Source organism: Mustela nigripes, chromosome 17 (assembly GCF_022355385.1).
Source record: "Mustela nigripes isolate SB6536 chromosome 17, MUSNIG.SB6536, whole genome shotgun sequence".
Lineage (NCBI taxonomy): Eukaryota > Metazoa > Chordata > Mammalia > Carnivora > Mustelidae > Mustela > Mustela nigripes.
The window spans coordinates 53581998-53600171 of NC_081573.1; the positions used below are offsets into that span (position 1 = coordinate 53581998).

Sequence of the window (18174 nt, forward strand, 5' to 3'; positions counted from 1 at the left end):
GGCTCCCTCCGTTTCTGGTTCAGGGAAGAGGGTGAGAACAGCGTAGGGGAGCCTGGCTAGGTGTGACAGTAAATGCTGTCCAGTCTCCTGCAGCCCTGAGGGGTGGCAAATCCCAGCCCCCAGACCCATTTTCCAGATGGGGACCTTGAGTTCTAGAAGATGGCTTAGCTGAGTTGTGGTTGGCTCCTGCCCAAGAGGGAACTCGAGGCCATTCAAAATGACACATGCTGCCTCAGTGTTGACAGGTGGCTTTCATGCCCCTTGGCTGACAGGACCCAGCAGGGGCTGGCGTTACCCCCGTTTCATAGGGGAAGTGACTGAGATCGAGACACGCTGTTACCCAGCTAGTAAGGCTCTGAATCTGAGCCCTGGTTGGACTCCCAACCCTGAGCTCCCTCCTCTGGGCCACCAGAATCAAGATTCACAAATACTGGCCTGCATGGACGTTGGCGCCCATCTGGATGTAGATTGTTGTTGTCATGGTCTTAGTCTCCCCGATGAGAACTGTAAGCCCCAGAGATGTGTAGCCTCCTGCCCAGGGTCACACAGCTGAGAAAGCAGCTTAACTCTGTGTCCCCGGTGTGCCGTCCACAGCCCTGCATTCTGGGCCATTGGACTGGCTGTTCCTGCCCTTCCCTCTGTGTGTGGCAGAGAACACGGGACACGCGGGTGGTGTCACTGACCCACTGTTTATCGAGCACTTACTATCTGCTGAGCTGCCACAGAAGATTCAACCGAGAACCGCACAAAGTCCTGCCGTCGTGGGGCTTATGTTTTTTGACAGGGAAGCAGAAGTCACAGAGAACCACAAAGGGCCCAGAGTTGGAAAATAACTCCCAGGGGCCAGAGAAAGCTCCTCTGAGGAGGTGACACCGAGCACAGAGCTGAATGTAGTGAGAGAGAAGGCAGGTGGCGAAAACAGGCAGTGCAAAGGCCCTGAGGTCGACACTGCACATAGATGCTGGCTGGCTGGCTGGCTGATGGGGATGAACGCTTGCTAGCTCCAAGATCCTGAACTTGGGTCTTGAGGAGACTGTGTGCATTTTCCCCTCAGCATAAGAAGCTGGGTCCCCGGGGCGACGTGGATGTCAACATGGAGGACAAGAAGGATGAGCACAAGCAGCAGGGTGAACTGTACATGTGGGATTCCATCGACCAGGTGGGTCTCCCCGCACCCCTTCTCAGGGCCATGAGCACATCTGAGGCCTACCAGAGAACTCTGAGAATATTCCTATCTTATTCCCATCTTCACCTTTATTTTCTTTTTCTTCTTGAATTTTTTTGAAAGATTTTACTTATTTATTTGACAGAGATCACAAGTAGACAGAGAGGCAGGCAGAGAGAGAGAGAGAGGGAAGCAGGCTCCCAGGTGAGCAGAGAGCCCGATGCGGGACTCGATCCCAGGACCCTGAGATCATGACCTGAGCTGAAGGCAGAGGCTCAACCCACGGAGCCACCCAGGCGCCCTTCTTTTTGAATTTTTAATGTTTTACTTTGAAATCACTTTATATTCCCAGTAACATATTGGACATTCACACGCACATAAAGAATATTTATGTACCCTTCAGTCACCTTCCCCAAATACTAACATCCTCTATAACCAGAGTGGAATTGTTGGAAGCAGGAAATGAACACGGGTGTCCTCCCGCGTGTTCATTCATGGGCCTTTTTCAGTTTTACCAGTTGGTCCACTGATGTCCTGTTTTCGGTGTAGGGTTCAGTCCAGGATGTGACTGTATCTGGCTGTCCTAACTCCTTACTACCCTTCCATTCGGGACAGTTTGACCGGGTGGACCACTTATTTGGGTGAGAGGAATGCATTTTGAATTCTTGTGCCACTTCTTACATTCTTTAATGGAACATGCAAATCCGTCTGCATATATTTTGATATGTATGTTCTTCCACCCTAGAAACACTAAAAATTGTTAACATGTAAATAAAGAATTAAGTCAGATGTTGAAGAGTCTCTGGCCAGACTAGCTGAGAACTCTTGAAAGTCATTAAAAGTGGAGGTAATAGAAAAAGACAGCCACCAGGCCCCCAAAACAATCCCATCATTCATAAAGGGCTTCAAATTAAATAAATAGGAACTAGAAATTTGGCACGAAGTTGTATCTACTCTTAGACCCAGTGATTAAAAAAAAGTCCTGAAAATGCCAAAAGAACCCCAAAATAGATGTTTTAAAGGAAACGTCCTGAAGGGGGTCGAGTTCCATGAAACCACCATATACGTCTACGAAAGTGGGAAAGGTTCATCCCTCGCAAATGCTGGGGTGATGCCGGGCGGGGCCCCTGGGTCCCAGAGTTGATGCGGTGAAGACTGAGGGGAGAGCTCATGCTGGTTTCCTCTTCCAGAAATGGACTCGGCACTACTGTGCCATCGCCGATGCCAAGCTGTCGTTCAGCGACGACATTGAACAGACAGCAGAAGAGGAGCTGCCCCAGGTAGGGGACACAGCCTCCTAACCCGTCCTCTGTCCCATGGCCACAGGCCCCAACATCCTCAGCCCAAGGAGCCACCCCTTCGGGTACCAAGGTCTGCCTGGCTCTTCTCTGATTGGCTGGCTTACCAACCAATGATATTCAAGGATGTCTTTCCTGCTCTCTGCAGGGCCTGGTGGGCCTGTGCTCTGGGTGGGAATGGAAGTCATTTGGATGCTCCGTCCAGCCCCCTGTCCAGCCTGATTCCCAGCTTTCCTGCCCTCTCCCCTCTGGCTCCTGGCCATCCTCGGTGCTGTTTCTTGAGGGCAATTTCCAGGGCTTTATGGCTCTCAGATTTCTTGTGCAGTAGAGTTGAAACCTGTACTGGGGGCGGGGCCCCTTTGTTGATATCTTAGGACTCCAGGAGGCCACTGCCCATGGCAGCAGGCAAGGGAGGGCTGTTGGAAGCCACCTTCCCAGACCTCTTGGGGTGAGGGCAAGCCGACACCAGCCTGTCTGCTATCCAGTCCCGAGCCAGCACGCGCAGAGGGACCGGTCTGGCCGTGCTGGGGGTCTGGTTCAGGTTTTCAGAAATGCCTCCTCTTGTGGCCCAGGATATACCCCCCACAGAGCTGCATTTTGGGGAGGAGTGGTTCCACAAGAAGGTGGAGAAGAGGACGAGTGCCGAGAGGCTGCTGCAGGAGTACTGTGCGGAGACGGGGGGCAAAGACGGGACCTTCCTGGTGCGAGAGAGCAAGACCTTCCCCAACGACTACACCCTGTCCTTCTGGTAGGCACACGCCGCCTTCCCCTTGCAGCTGGTCCGGGGCGGGGGGGGGGGGGGGGGTGGGCATGGCATGAGTTGTGCGAACTCAGGCCTCCACCAGAACCCCAGACTTCGTTTAGGGATCTGTGTGGGGCAGGGGTGGGCCGAGGCAGGTGAGGCCCAAAACACAGCAATCAAGACTAGTGGTATTTCAGTGCAAAATGTTTAAAAATCAGAAGTAACGAAAAATCCATGATGAGCAAAGTATCATCATCATTTTAAGTCAAGACAGGGTCTGACCTTGCACTAAGGACAATGTGGCCGTACTCATCCCCCCTCCACTGTCCCCCAGTCCTGGTCTAGAGCAGGTAGGGCATCCCAAGTCACTCAGCCTCCTTCTGTCTTTGTTTTCTTGTCCCTAAAGCAGAGATTCTAAAGGTGGCTTTATGGAGCCGTTGGGAGCTTTCTCGCTCACTGACTCATTAGTACTTTCATTCACTAAAGGGTGTGCATTGAGTGACTGCTGTGTGCTAGGCACAGCGATCTGGCAGTCCAGGTCCCTGTCCTGATGGCAATTAGAGTCTGGTCAGGAAGATGGACAATGAAAAAGGAATCAGTGATCTATAAGTGTAGTTGTGATAACGTGCAATGCAGAAAATGCTAGATGTTACAGAAGTCTATACGAGCAGGGCCTGATGGAACATTGGGCTGGGAATGGTCAGGGAAGACTTCCTGTAAGAAGTGGTGTTTCCATGGAGACCCGAAGGATACACATTATAACAACATACCTCTAAGAGTGACAGCTAACTCCTACAAGATACTTCCCATGTGCCAGGCAGCGTTGTAGACACATTTTGTGTGTGATCTTGGTCAATCCTTAGGACAGCTCAGCGAGGACAGACCACAGGGATGATGATGGGGGGGGGCGCTCAGAGAGGACCAGTCACTTTTTCAGGGTCACTTAGCACATCAGTGGCTGAGTCTGGATTTACCCCTAGACCTTCTGGCTCCAGAGTAGGAGTTAGGTAGGTAAATGTCGTTGAAGGAAGTTGGTAGAATGTTCTGGAATCCAGGCTCAAGGGCCAGCCTTCTCTAAGAGCAGAGGGAGGCGTGTGTGGCCACACGTGGTGCCTCCCTGTCAGTGCCCCGGCCGCAGTGCTGGTCCACCCCCCGTCCCCGTCCCGCCCCCCTGCATGTCCTCCGCCACCCCGGGTGCAGGCAGGGTCAGTGGGCCCAGCCTCGTTGCTGACGTCGTCCCTCTCCCTGCAGGCGGTCTGGCCGGGTCCAGCACTGCCGGATCCGGTCCACCATGGAGGGTGGGACCATGAAGTACTTCCTGACCGACAACGTCACGTTCACCAGCATCTATGACCTCATCCAGCATTACCGCGAGACGCACCTGCGCTGCACCGAGTTCGAGCTCCGGCTCACCGACCCCGTGCCCAACCCCAACCCCCACGAGTCAAAGCCGTATGTGTGCCCGTGCTCCCGGGGCCGCAGGCCTCAGGCGCCAGGTTTAGTGGGTGCAGACACCCAGGCGGATTGGGTTCAGCAGTCGGGAAAGCCAGTCTTGTGGGTGTGCTGGGGCTCAGTTTCCCCCAAGGCCCCTCACCCAGGCCCCCGGGATCTCTTAAATTCCCCAGGATGGCCCCTGTTTCCAAACACCGACTCCATCTTTCTTCCCGTCCCTCGGCCTCTGCCTGCCCCTCTCTCCTCCCGTACCTTCACAGTCCCGAGCTCTCGGGCTTTGATTTCCGGAGCTGAATTTTGGTCCGGTGATACTGTTCTGCTTGTCAAAGCTCATTCCCTGTTCATTGTGCAAGTGAACAAAAAGAAAGTAATTGTACACATCTCCTTTCATTTTTATCTAGTGAAATGAATATTAGTTACGCCTCGCAAAAGGTTAACCCATTCTGGAAATGAGCAGGGGAGCTATTTTTAAGCAGAAGGCTGCTAAAATGTACATTTCTGAGAGGCCTTATAACTTACCGCAGCTTTCTTACTTTTATCTGAATGTGTATAGATTGCCTTTTTAAAATCTGCCATTTCATATCTTTGAAAGTAACCCAAGACTAACCAGACAAAAAGACCCGAAATTCTGTTCCTGTGTCCTCTGCCTCCGATTTTCTGTTCTCCACATTGACAGATGCTGGCCCTGGTCGGGCTGATGGGGGGCAGGGGTGGGATGGGTACAGGTGGGTTTAATTTCTTCTCTCGTGCTCCAAGCAGAACCCACTATAGGAATGTCTTCCCTGAGCTCCATCTTGGTGGTCTTTTTTAAAAAAAGATTGCCGTCTTCAGCGGCGTTGTTGGGTGGGGAAGCCCGCGGTGGAATTTCCACGGCGGTCTCTGGGGCCTTTTTCCAGGCAGCCTCGGAGCCCAGGGCTTCCTCCTCCGTGGGTGCCCGTCTCACTTGGCCGATTTCCCTGTGCCGCAGGTGGTACTACGACGGGCTGAGCCGCGGGGAAGCGGAGGACATGCTAATGAGGGTTCCCCGGGACGGCGCCTTCCTCATCCGGAGGCGAGAAGGCACCGACTCGTACGCCATCACCTTCAGGTGAGCCGGGGTGGGGGGTGGGGGGTGGTGGGAGCCAGCACGTGCTCGCCGGAGGCACCCCGGGTGTGGAAGGCACGAGCGGCGTCTGCTCAGGGGAGCTCTCTGTGTGCGGGGCCCGGCTCTGGGTCCTTAGGAGTTGCACCTGCCCCGGGAGCTCATTCCGTCTTCCAGCAGCTTCATGACCATGATCCTTCTTGTTCAGAGGAGGAAACTGAGGCACAGGGAGCTTAAGGTACGCTGAAACATGCAGCCGGTAACGGCGGAGCTGGGGTTTGCACCCAGGCAGCCCTGGCAGCCCAGAGCAGTGACGTGGCAGACCTGCTGTCCTTCCGCCCAGCGTGGGCAGTGGGAAGGCCGCACGGACCGACCGCCTCCAAGACTGTGGTTCTGTCCTCGAGTTCCATCCCCAAACCCCAGGTTGCTCTGGTTTCCCCCAGGGGCAGTGTCGGGGAGTTTCAGACCCGGTTCACCTTACTGTCCCCGCGTCTCCCCTACTCCAGCGTGTGGAGCCCTAAGGAACGTTCCCGACACGGGCCTGCCGTGGAGGCTTCGTCTGCCCGAGTCCTTCCTCGCAGCCCATGAAGAGTAGAGGAGGTACTGCGAGTAGGGAAATGGAGGCCCAGAGAGGTTAAGTGTCCTGTCTAGAGCCACACAGCCTTGTCCTGGGACTGAGGCAGAATTTCAGACTTGGACTTAACCCATGTTCAAAGCCACAGTGAGGTTTCAAGAGGCTTATGGGCCAGACGGAGCCTCGGCCTGCGTGGTTATGTTAAGTACTGGGAAACTGCTCTTGGAAGTCTAGATTTCTCCTTGGGAAAAGTGGGAGGAAGCGGAAGCTCCAGACCCCACGTTCTCACGTGGTGATGACGGTTCCCAGCGGTTCAGGAGAGGCCCTGGTGCGTCCAGGCCGCTCTGTCCCTTCCATTGCTGTTGCCTTGGCCCATTCCCCTTGCTGACCCTGCCAGGCTGCCCTCTGGGCATGTGCATTTGCCCCCCCCCACCCTGTTACTCCTTCCTTCTTGGTGAGTGGTGGTGGTGGTGGTGAGGCTTGTTATCATTGCTGTTTACTGAGCAATGTTTACTCTGTGCCGGCTCCGGCCAGCCTGGCTCCTCTGTGCTTTGTGCTGCCGACAGGGAGGCTCTGGGCTGCTTGGCACTGGCACCTTGCCTTTGGCCCCAAAGCTCTTGGTGGTGCTGCCTCCCACCCGGATGGGGTTGGGCAAGTTTAATGAACACCTGTTGTGCCAGCCGCCATGTTGGGTGCTGGGCGTGGAGTTGTGCGGTAGTTCTGTCAGTCGGGAGGCTTTGGGGTACAAGGGACAGAAACCAGACTCAGTGGCCAAGCATCCCAGAAAGGAGGCGTTACCGGCTACTAGCGGAGATGCTCAGCAGGCGAGCCGGCTTCCAGCAGGCCTGGATCCACGTCTCACCGGGCAGCCCTCGGGAGGCCAGTTGTGTGTCTGTCTCGGTGCTACTCTGCACTGGGTTCCCCTTGGGAGCCGGTGTCGGGTAGAAAAGACGAGTCCTGTGATCCCCACGCTTTCCCCGGCCCCTGCCTGAGTGGGGTGTCATGGTTCCGACTGGGCACCTTCAGGCTGGCTGTGGGTTGGAATCACTTCCCTGGAACCATGTGGATGAAAATGAGATCCCCAGACGGAGGCCTGGCCTTATGCGTCCACCCTGCTGTTTGCCTGCCCGCCCTCCCCCTGAGACTGGTGGTACCCTAAAAGCTGGAGTTTTTAAGTTTTAGGGCTCAGTAAATGTTTAAGTGTTCAGTGAGCACCTACTATGTGCCGGGCTCCTTGTTGGGCTCCCGAAACACAGAAGGGATACAAACCGGCCAGTCCTTGCTCTCATGAGGCCAACAGTCTGCTGCGACCGAGACATCCTGTTCCTCGTGTGTCTCTCTCGAGCGCTTCCCTCTTGCTGAGCATTGGCTTGCCAGCAGCAGGGGGTCGGGACGCGCTGGCTGAGTGAGCCAGTGACGAGGTGCTGGTGTCTTAAGGAGAAGAGGAGGGGAAGGCTATTTCCTTTGTGTTGGGATGGTGCATGTCCTGGCCTCCACCCCCCGCATGTCCGTGGGGGTCGTGGTCACTGTAATAGTCAAAGATGACCTCCCCCCGCCCGGACACAGAGACTTTTTCTAATTCACTGTGGTCATGGTGTGGGGTAGGGGTGACTGTCCCTCACTGAGCAGTGTTGCCTGGGGCAGGAGGGTCAGGCACATGACCGACACATCACTGTGATGTTGTGCGGTAAATGCCACAGAGTGGACGGGCAGGTGACAGAGGGTGAACGGGAGTGCTAGGGGGACACGGTGGGGGATGGGCTCCAGGCGGACGGAGAGCACGGGTCTGGAGGAACTCTCCCTCCCCGGCCCCCTCCCCAGTATCTGGGGACAGGAACTATCCGTCCCTGGCCTTGTGGACAGGGAAACACAGGTGCAGTCAGGATCCCTGAAGGAACCAGAACCTGGTCCCTACTCTTAATTAATTTCCAGACCCTAGAGCCTCCCTGCGCTAGGAAACTTTTGTAAAAAGTTTAAAAAACATTTTTTAAAAGATTTTATTTGATGGAGAGTGAGCAGGTGAGAGAAGAGAGAGCATGAGCCCCTCCCTCTGAGCAGAGGGAGAAGCAGGCTCCCCACTGAGCAGGGAGCTCAACCCCAGGGCTCTGGGATCATCACCTGAGCTGAAGGCAGATGCTTAACCACCTGAGCCACCCAGGTGCCCCAAAAGTTGAAAATGTCTTTATTATGCAAATATATTCTTAGAAAATAAGACATCACGGTGAAGGCTAAGCCCCCTGTGGTCCATCCATCTGGGTCCTCGTCCTGGTAGGAAGCACATTTTTCTGACTGGTATCTCCGTGTGGGCTCAGGAAAAAACAAAACAAAACAAAACCCAAATGACCTCCATGGGTATGTCCCTGTGGAAAATACTGTGCTCTTTCATGTGTGGAAATTCACTTCCATCTTTAAAAAATACTAACGGGACCCTACTGTCGTTTTATCTTGCAGTTTGTTTTTCTGCTCAACTGTTTGTTTGTTTTTAAGAAATACTAATAAAATATCCCTGCAAATAAGCCATGGAGGCAGAACCCTTCTAGCATGGTTTTTTTTTTTTTTTTTTTTTTTTTTTTTTTTTTTGGTTTTTGTTTTTGTTTGTGTTTTTGCCAGACTTATTGAAGAAATGGCTTAACAGGGTGTGTTTTTTAAAACAAAAAGTATCTTTGGGCGCCTGGGTGGCTCAGTGGGTTAAGCCGCTGCCTTCGGCTCAGGTCATGATCTCAGGGTCCTGGGATCGAGTCCCGCATCGGGCTCTTTGCTCAGCAGGGAGCCTGCTTCCTCCTCTCTCTCTGCCTGCCTCTCTGCCTACTTGTGATCTCTCTCTGTCAAATAAATAAATAAAATCTTTAAAAAAATAAAAAATAAAACAAAAAGTATCTTTAAGGTGCTGAGTTTTTATATTTATTTATTTGAGGGACCGCGCACAAGCTTGTGGGGGGGCAGTGAGGCAGAGGGAGAAGGGGAGGGTGAGAGAAAATTCCAAGCAGCCCCCCACCACCACCGCCCCGAGCACGGGAGCCCAGCAGGGGCTCCATCTCACGACCCCGAGATCATGACCTGAGCTGAAGTCAAAGTCAGATGCTTAACCAGCGGAGCCACCTGGCCGCCCCTCTAAGGTGCAAGATTCTTAAACGATGAGTAGCTCATGCCTCTAATTATGTCTTTAGACAGTTTCAGAAGATGCCGTTTGGCTGTGAAGTTAGGGTCAAAACTTATTTTCCCAAATGGTCCTTTTTCTTGGCGATAAATCTAGTAAGACTGAAGATTGAGTTCTGCTCTCGATTTTTCCCACCCGCTGTGTCAGCAGGGTGAGGCCACCAAAGGTTGCTTTGCTGTTTGGGGGGGAAAGAAATTGGTGGTTGTTGTAGTTGAGCCACTCAAGATCAGATTCAAGGATATGAGCATCAAAGCCCAGAGCTGTGGAGTAGAGACCAGCGGCCGTTTCCTGTTAGAGGACCGGAGGGTGACTACTGTCGGCCCTTCGAGCCCTGTGGCCTCGGGTGCAGCCACTCAGCTCTGGCGCTGTGGGGTGGAAGCAGCCACAGGCCACACCCAAGTGGACGACTGTGGCTGTGTGTCAATAAAACTTTATTTACAAAAGCGAGGGCAGGGGAGGGGTGGGGCCCCCGTTTGGCCTTCGGGTCCCTGTTTGCAGACCCTGATCTGGATACCTGGCCTTTCCCAAAGGCAAGTCCTCTAACTGGGGTCAGGGGGAGTGGGCAGAGGAGGAGCGAGCTGTTGGGTCACTCCGTATCTCCTGTAAGGTGCAGCTTTCTCTGTGTCTGTGTTGAGAAGACCTGCCATGGTCGTATCCCCTAGGAGGGCCGAACCTCGCTTCTCTCCCGGGTCCCCCGGACGGGGAGCTAGGTGGTTTCTCGTTAGCGGGGCGTGCACGACCGTGTGGCGTCTGGGGTCTCGGTGGCCAGCTCTGTGTGGTGTCCCCCTCCAGGGCCAGGGGCAAGGTCAAGCACTGCCGCATCCACCGGGACGGCCGGCACTTCGTGCTGGGGACCTCGGCCTACTTCGAGAGCCTCGTGGAGCTCGTGAGCTACTACGAGAAGCACGCGCTGTACCGGAAGATGCGGCTGCGCTACCCCGTGACGCCGGAGCTCCTGGAGCGCTACAACATGGTAGGCGGGTGACCCGCTTGCGCTTTGGCTGCGCGTCTGCCGTCGTCCGGCAAACCTCCGCTGAGCCCTCCCCAGGTGTGCGGGATGGCTCGGGGACCGGGGGACACGGACCCCGCCCTCGTGCTGCTTGCAGTCTCGTGTGGGACAGATAATAAGTGGGATCAACTGAAAAAACACATTGTGGGACAGAGGGTGACGTGCAGTATAGAGGGAAAGTGGGCGGGGGGGCGGTTCATGGAGGCAGTGATGCGGAAGGGGCTGCGCTTCCCGAGTGTGGAAAGTTCTGGAAAGTTCTCACTGGGAATGAGGTACTCAGGCAGACTCGAGCGCTTATGGAGGAGTGCTTCATGCAGCTAAGGACAGGAAGGTCAGTGGGTACAAAGGTCCTGTGGCGAGGGCGTGCCTGGAGGCTCAGAGAAGCAGCCAGTGTGGCCGGCACTGAGAGAGCCAGAGTGCGGCAGACCTAAGGAAGGACTCCTTGGAGCAGGGCAGGCCCCCGAGAGACACTGGCTTTTATTCTGAGCCACCAGAGGGTTCTGAGCCGAAAACAGACCTGATTCGATTCCTGCCTCCATCTCAGTTCCTGCCACGTAGGTGACAGGATACAGGATTCAGGATATACCAGCCATGGCCCAGGAGCACTCGTAGCCCTTGGCCATGTGGTGGAGCACAGCCTGGCTTGGGAAATTCCGGTTCTGGAGGGGGAGCTGGACAGCTTGCAGGAGGAAGCTGTCCCGGGCAGGTGGATGACTGAGAAGCCGACCGCAGCCAGAGCGCTTGGACCAGGTCTGAGGAGGGTCAACACGGGAGCCCAGACCTGACAGCCGGGACCCACAGGGCCATGGGGAAAGCCAGTTCGAAGTCAGGGAGCCGCTGTCGCCCAAGGCCAGAGAGGACCCGGAGAGACAGTGACAAAAGCAGACAGAGGCGGGATGGGTGTTCAGTGTGAGCCGGTAAATGTAGAACGTGTCTAGGTTTGGGGTGTTTGCCAGTTTCCACAGTGGCAGTCCCTTGAGGGGGTGGCCTGTGTCCCCCCGTGGACGTGGAACTGGCTCACGGGGCGGTGTGGGGCGGGCCCTGGCCCGCGGGAGCTTCCGCCTGCCGCTGCTCTCCAGGCTTGGCTTTGCTGCAGGGCCGGGCAGAGGAGGGCCGGCACAGAGAGCTCTCTCCTCTGGGGGTGCAGTTTCCAAGTTTGGGGGAGCTTTTCAGCAGCTTCTCCCCGTCTCCACCAGGAGGCACGAGGAAACTGGGAGGTTTCAATGCTTCGTCCCTGGGGGTGGCCGAGAAGCCTGGCTCTGTGTCGGGCCGCCCCGGGTGCTCGGAGGGTGTCCCTTTACTCTGCTTTGCTCTTTTTTAGGAAAGAGACATAAACTCCCTTTACGACGTCAGCAGAATGTATGTGGATCCCAGTGAAATCAGCCCCTCCATGGTACGGCGCCATCCCTCCCATGCCCACCACGACCTGGTCCCCAAACGGACACGGAGCCCGCCCCATGCCCCCACCCCGCAGAGCACGGCAAGGGGACTTGAGGGCAGACTTGCCCCTCGCCCCCCAAATTGATTTTATGTCATTTTTTTGAGAAGGAATGATGATTGACAGTGTGACATCTGGTTTCAGGGAAGAGATTAATAGAACTCCACCTAAAAGTGACGGTGACTTGCTAAAGCTCCGAGGTTTGAGGAACCACCTTTGGGCCAAACGGCTTCTAATTAAAAGTCTTTCAGATGTTTCTTGCTCACGGACGGAGCCCGTGGTGTTTATGAATTCCGTCTGGTTCACTGACCTCCTCGCAGTGTGCGCCTTCTCTCCCGCTCCCACCCCGGCTGCGGTGTGACCCCCCCGCCCCCAGGTGGGGGTGGGTTTTAACTCCGTCCCCAGCTCCTCCTCGCTCGGGTTCCTGCGGAGGAAGAACGATCAGAATTTTCTGTTGGGCGGGGTGCACCCGGCGCACGGTTCACGGATAATTCTTGCTGCCTGCAAATCCGGAGATGAATTTCTTCTCTTCTTTTAAATGTCTAATCCTTGGCCAGTGCAAATCCCAGATGAAGGCTCGGAAGGATGCGGGCAGGGGGACTGTGTGTGAACTTAGTAGGGGACTTTTATTCGATGTGAAGAAGCTGTTGGTAGTGAGAAGAAGGCCGCCTGTCAGCTGGATGTCAGGGGACGGTGGACACGGGGTAAACTGAGGAACCCCCAGCCAGTCTCGAGGGCGGCTACGCCCTATTCACCCTCGGTTGCTGCCTTTCCAGAGAGCGGGCCAGGTCTCCTGGTTTTGCAAGACAAGCCATTCATCTGGATATTTTATGTCAATTCTCCCTGTTTTTGTTTTTTTTTAAATCCTGGCCACCACCCCAAGTTGTAGAGAGACTCTCCCTGTCCTGAGTGAGACCAGTAAAGCACCATGGCCGCTGGATGGGCGCGCGCAGGCTGCCAGACTAGGGGGAGCCCCTCAAAATAAAATCATTACTATTGCTGTGATTGAAGATGGGTCAGCACTGAGAAAACCACTGCTCTGGGAACGAGACCGGTGATGAGCCCTGGTCTCCCGGTGCGAACTCCGTCGCTGTCTGCACCCCTGGCCCTTGATCTGCACGGAGACGCATTGTACAGCCCCCCCCCCCAGCCCCCCGCTGCCATTTGTATTCTGTTCACCTCCCTCTTGGTCCTGTGTGGGTGCCTCCTTTGCTTATTTTCCTCATGACCGTTCTTAACTAAGACTGGTGAACCAAACCCAACACATGGGCTACAATTTCAACTTTGAAGAAAAGAATGTTTTCAGTATTCAGGTGGCTGTGCCAGTTTAGCTACATCCCCATCAGTGGCCACGTCGGTCATTTCTGGTCTTTGCTGTTCTGGTTAACACTAACATGAACGTCACATCTGAGGCTTTGGGCATCTTCTGCATTATTTCCTTCGGATGTGTTCTCGGAACTGGGATGATTAGAGCCGTCCTAAGAGGACATACATATGCACGGGTGCAATTTCTGTGCCCACCGCACAGCCGGGATGGGCTGGAGCTGGAATCTGGCCCGGTCAGTCTGGCTGGGTGCATGCACTGTTTGTCATTTCGTTGTGCCTCCTGCAAGCCTGTTCAGCCAATGGACAGCTCATTTCTCTTGTTAGTGAAGGCGCTGACTTGAGGACCTCTCCTGTCCTCTGAGAGGCTGGAGACTTGCTCCTCATGGAGGCCATTATATGCCAACTTCCTCTGCCACTGGCTGTACCTCGCAGCCTTAGAGCCTGGCAGAGAACTGTGAAGTTCACGGGGCAAAGTTGTATCCACCCTTGAAGGCAGATGTGCAGGTGAAACCACCTCTGTTTGGAAGTTCTTACGGCAGAGCTTTTAGAGCCCATGTTGCTTCTTACAGAATGGCAGTAACCCACATGAACTGACTTCTGAGCTCAACCACTTAACAGCTGGTTGATCTGGGGCCAGTTCCCATCCCTGCTCCCTGGTGACTTTGGGAGGCTCCTCTGCCACGCAGTGCCAGCCCACGGCCAGCAGATGGCACTGTAACCTTGGGCTGAAGCCTCCTGTTTCCCAATGAGAGGACCCCACGCAGATGCCTCTCTCTGCTACTGTCTCCCAGCTTGACCTTCTCTTGTTTTCTCCCCCAAAGCCTCAGAGAACTGTGAAAGCTCTGTATGACTACAAAGCCAAGCGGAACGATGAGTTGAGCTTCTGCCGTGGGGCCCTCATTCACAACGTCTCCAAGGAGCCCTGGGGCTGGTAAGACGGAGGGCGGCCGGGCCACTTGCTGGAGGAACTTGACCTGTCCCTTCTTGCCAGTGAGACTGAGGTGCTGGCTGAGCTGGGGACCCCTTTCTCTGCCGTTCTGGGCTGGCTTTGACCTTTGTACCTTCTCTGCGAAGGTGGCTTAAGACATGCTCTATTGAGAAAAGCGTTAGGAACAACCTATCCCATCGTATTACGTATTATTTTATTTGTAGCAGCAGCTGCCACTCACTGAGGCCTTCCCTGGTGCTGTGGGCCGTGCTAATTGCTTTCACACATGGTCTCACGAGATTCTTGATTCGACCCTCGGGGTTGACTCTGGGTACCCCCACTTTACAGAGGTGGCAAACGGGGCTTTCCCAAGTTATCTAGCTACACACCAGTGTGGGATCTTCCCATTAGGGGAGCCTGTGTGTTACTTTAAATTCAAAATCTTAAGCTATCGCTTGGTCCTGTCCTGTGGCCCCGGCCTGGATGGAAGCAGGGACATGCTTAGGCCAGAGCCCCCTGGGTGTGCACCAGCATTCAGCTATCTCTTCTCCCTCTCCACCTGGGGAGAAGTTTGGCTGCCTGTCCGTACATCCCCAGGTAGGTGATCTTGCAGGATTATTTCTTACTGTGGAGCAACAGCCGCCTCACAAGTGTGGCATCACTTTCTCCCGTGACGTGGCGGGACCTGAGTTAGAGATCTACATTTGAGCGCCTTTTTGTGTCAAGAGCTGTTTTAAACGCTTCATGTGAAAGAACTCACTTAAACCCACTCAGTGACCCTGAAAGCCTACCCTGCATTGTACAGATGAGGAAACTGAGGCACAGACAGGTACAGAAACGGCCAGGCCCACACAGCAGGCGGGGATTCGAAGCCAGGCCTTCTGACTCTAAAGCCTGTATTCCTGACTTGACCCATGTACTAGGTTCTGTGGTTTTCAGAGTTTTTTGTTGGCCTGTTTGTTATTTTTGAGAATTCCCTCTTTCTAATCCATATCTTACCTGGATCCCCAGAGTCCCCCCCCCCCCCAAAAAAGTAGCAAAACAGCGAAGTGCTGAAGTGGAGGGTGGGGGCCGGAGCCCCTGTTCGTAGGCTCCCGGCCTCCACGCGCCATCCGTGGTATCATCCACCTGTCTCTCCCTGAGGGGCCCGGCCAGAATCCGGGTCTCCCCGGGGCCCACAATGCCCCTTTCTGTAGCCTGCCTCTGTAAAAGGCCCCAGTTCCATGTGTGTGGGTGACTTTTACCAAGCCGTGGGCAGACCTCTCTAAGTCACACTCTTTTCCTTGTGTGAAACTGCCTCCTGCCTTTTCACACGTCCGACGTGGGGTGCTCTAAATTTCCAGGGCCCTTGAGATGAGCTGAGAGTCTGGTGTCCGTGTCTTTGGTGAGGGGCTGTGGGTCACTGCCTGCTGCGGTCCCCTCGTTTCCTTTGCTCTGGTGGCAACAGCACCATCCCCGGGGGTGGGGGGCATGGTCTGCCTTTTTTTTTTTTTTTTTTTTAAAGATTTTATTTATTTATTTGACAGACAGAGATCACAAGTAGGCAGAGAGGCAGGCAGAGAGAGAGGAAGGGAAGCAGGCTCCCTGCTGAGCAGAGAGCCCGATGTGGGGCTCGATCCCAGGACCCTGGGATCATGACCTGAGCCGAAGGCAGAGGCTTTAACCCACTGAGCCACCCAGGTGCTCCTGGTCCGCCTTTTTGTGCATTCTCCCAACCTAGGGCCAAGTAAGATACATTTTAGAGCGAAAGGAATGTTCTTGTCAATAATCACACCAACGACCAGACAACAGGTCTGAACCTGGTTCTGGGCAAGCAATACATATGGTCACCGTGCTTATAGCCAATCTTTGCCCGAATGGGGTCTGGAGAAACGGGAGGATGAGGGTCAGGTCAACAGACGTTTACTAAGTGCTTTCCACCACCTCTGAGTACCCACTCAGTTAAGATCAACAGAGGTCTCACATAGTGGGGAAGACAGAAGTACAAGTCATATAAGGGCACAGACTGCCTCCCCATTTGTGGGGACAGAGGCAACAGGAGCACAAAGGAGGAACATTTGGGCTAGGTAGCAGTCAGGGAAGGCTCCCTGGAAGAGGCATGCCTGAGCTGAGTCTCACATGGTTGTTAGGGACAAGCTAGATACAAGGGGCATGGACCAAGGCCTGTAAGCTAGGCAGGGGCAGAAGGGTGGGGGCAACAGGCTGTCTGGCAGGAAGGTCAAGTTTGAGCCACAGAGAGGCAGGAGTTGAGGTCCAAGGGTTCCTAGGGTCACGCTAAAGCATCTAGGCTCTGTTCTGAAGACTTTGAAAGCTGTGGGTGTGCCCCCTGGCTGCAGAGGGTACCCACAGAGGGGCAGGCCCTGTATGCGCGGCACTGCTTAGGGGGAGAACCTTAGAGGTGAGCACAGTTTGGCAGAGTCGAGACACACACACAGATCAGTTACGGCCCTTGTTATCCGTGCTATTGCAGAGGAGGGAAGGTCACGGGGGCGGTATTCTGGCTGAGTAACGAGAACTAACATCATTTGAGCACTTACTGTATACTGGGCACTGTTAAAAACACTCAGCCTATGCGGAACCCTCTGGTCCCAGTAAAGCCCTCTGCGGAAGGCACTGGGGCTATTCCAGTTTGACGGTGGTGGTGGAGCTGGAACTTGATCCCTGGCTGTCTGGCCCCAGCAGCGTTCCTCTCTCCCACGCTGGTCTCTGATTCACGCTGGTCTCTGCGTTCACAGCTCTCCCCGAAATGGGGCACAGCCTGCCCTAGGCTTGAGCATCGGCCTCACAGGGTCTCCGAGGTCCACCTCAAGCCCGGACATTTTTGGTGCCCTTGAGCAAACACGAGAATCTTGTTATGGAGAGGACACGGCCCCTCCACTCACTCACTGCTGATTAAAAAAAAAAAAGCAGAGGATCCCTTTGAAATGCCCAGTTGTCACAGATAATGATCATCCCCTCTGGTCACCTGGCCGCTTGCCGCTGCCCCCTGCAGTGGCTGCGATCTAACGAGCGGTGAGCGATCATTAACGCGGCCCCACGAAGGCCCCCGGATGCCCTCTGTTTTCATCTAGGTGGAGAGGGGACTATGGAACCAGAATCCAGCAGTACTTCCCGTCCAATTACGTCGAGGACATTTCAACAGCCGACGTGGAGGAGCTGGAGAAGCAGGTGAGCCCGGGTCACCGCATTGGGGGGGTGGGGACCGTCCATCCTGTTCTTCGAGGAATCCGCTGAGCTGTCTCCCCAAGGCCGTGTCACGCACGCTGCTGCCGTGTGGTCCCCATGGAGCAGCGGAACAGGGACGCCAGAGTGACAGGGAACTTGGGATTGTCCCCCCAGTCGTGGGCGAAAGTCACAGTGACAAGCCCGTCCTGTTTTAATCAGGTTGTGCTGGGCTGGAAGGCTTGGCGTAGGCAGGAGAATTCCCTCCGGAGTGAAAATGGCCAAACAGGGAACTGGTCCCTTGCCTCAAGCAGCTTGCAAATGGAACACGTTTACTGTGGCTGCCAGACACTCCGGACGTGCTTGGTGTGAGCAATGAGGTTGGCCCTGCTGGTGACATTGCCAACGTGGTTTCTGTTCCCTCCCCTCCTCTTGCCCAGAGCAGAGAGCCTCTGCGGGGAGGTGACCGCCCTGCACCCAGGAGGGACTCTCTGTAACGAGGTCTCGGAGGCCTTTTCGTGCCCAGGGAATTTCCTAAGGGACTTGGGGCAATCCTGGAAGCCTGCATGGAGTAGTGGACACTGGAGTCTTAGAAGTCAAGTTAGAGGTCAATCGCGAGGCTGGCAGAAGGGAATTCTGGCCGGGAAGGACAGCCACAAGCAAAGGTGTGGCTCTGGGCACGTGGCTGTGTTCAGCAGGTCGGGCCTAAGGCAGGGGGATGAGACCCTTCACCTGCCCCAACTCTGCCCCGCCCCGGTCAGCATTATCCTGGTGGGTGGGTGCGGGGTGGAGGTAGGACCAGCAATGGGCAGGTACGGTTCTGCCAGCTGTCCAGAGACCAA

General features: G+C 55.0%; 1 protein-coding gene across 1 annotated transcript in view; it reads left to right on the top strand.

Moving 5' to 3' along the window:
• PLCG2 (phospholipase C gamma 2) overlaps nt 1-18174 on the top strand; it is a 146760-nt gene that overhangs the window by 86550 nt on the left and 42036 nt on the right. The window contains exons 15-23 of the mRNA XM_059383063.1: nt 1055-1159; nt 2356-2445; nt 3036-3211; nt 4457-4657; nt 5625-5744; nt 10262-10442; nt 11800-11871; nt 14064-14173; nt 17242-17338. Coding sequence (XP_059239046.1) covers nt 1055-1159; nt 2356-2445; nt 3036-3211; nt 4457-4657; nt 5625-5744; nt 10262-10442; nt 11800-11871; nt 14064-14173; nt 17242-17338 — 1152 coding nt within the window. The remainder of the gene's footprint in view (nt 1-1054; nt 1160-2355; nt 2446-3035; nt 3212-4456; nt 4658-5624; nt 5745-10261; nt 10443-11799; nt 11872-14063; nt 14174-17241; nt 17339-18174) is intronic.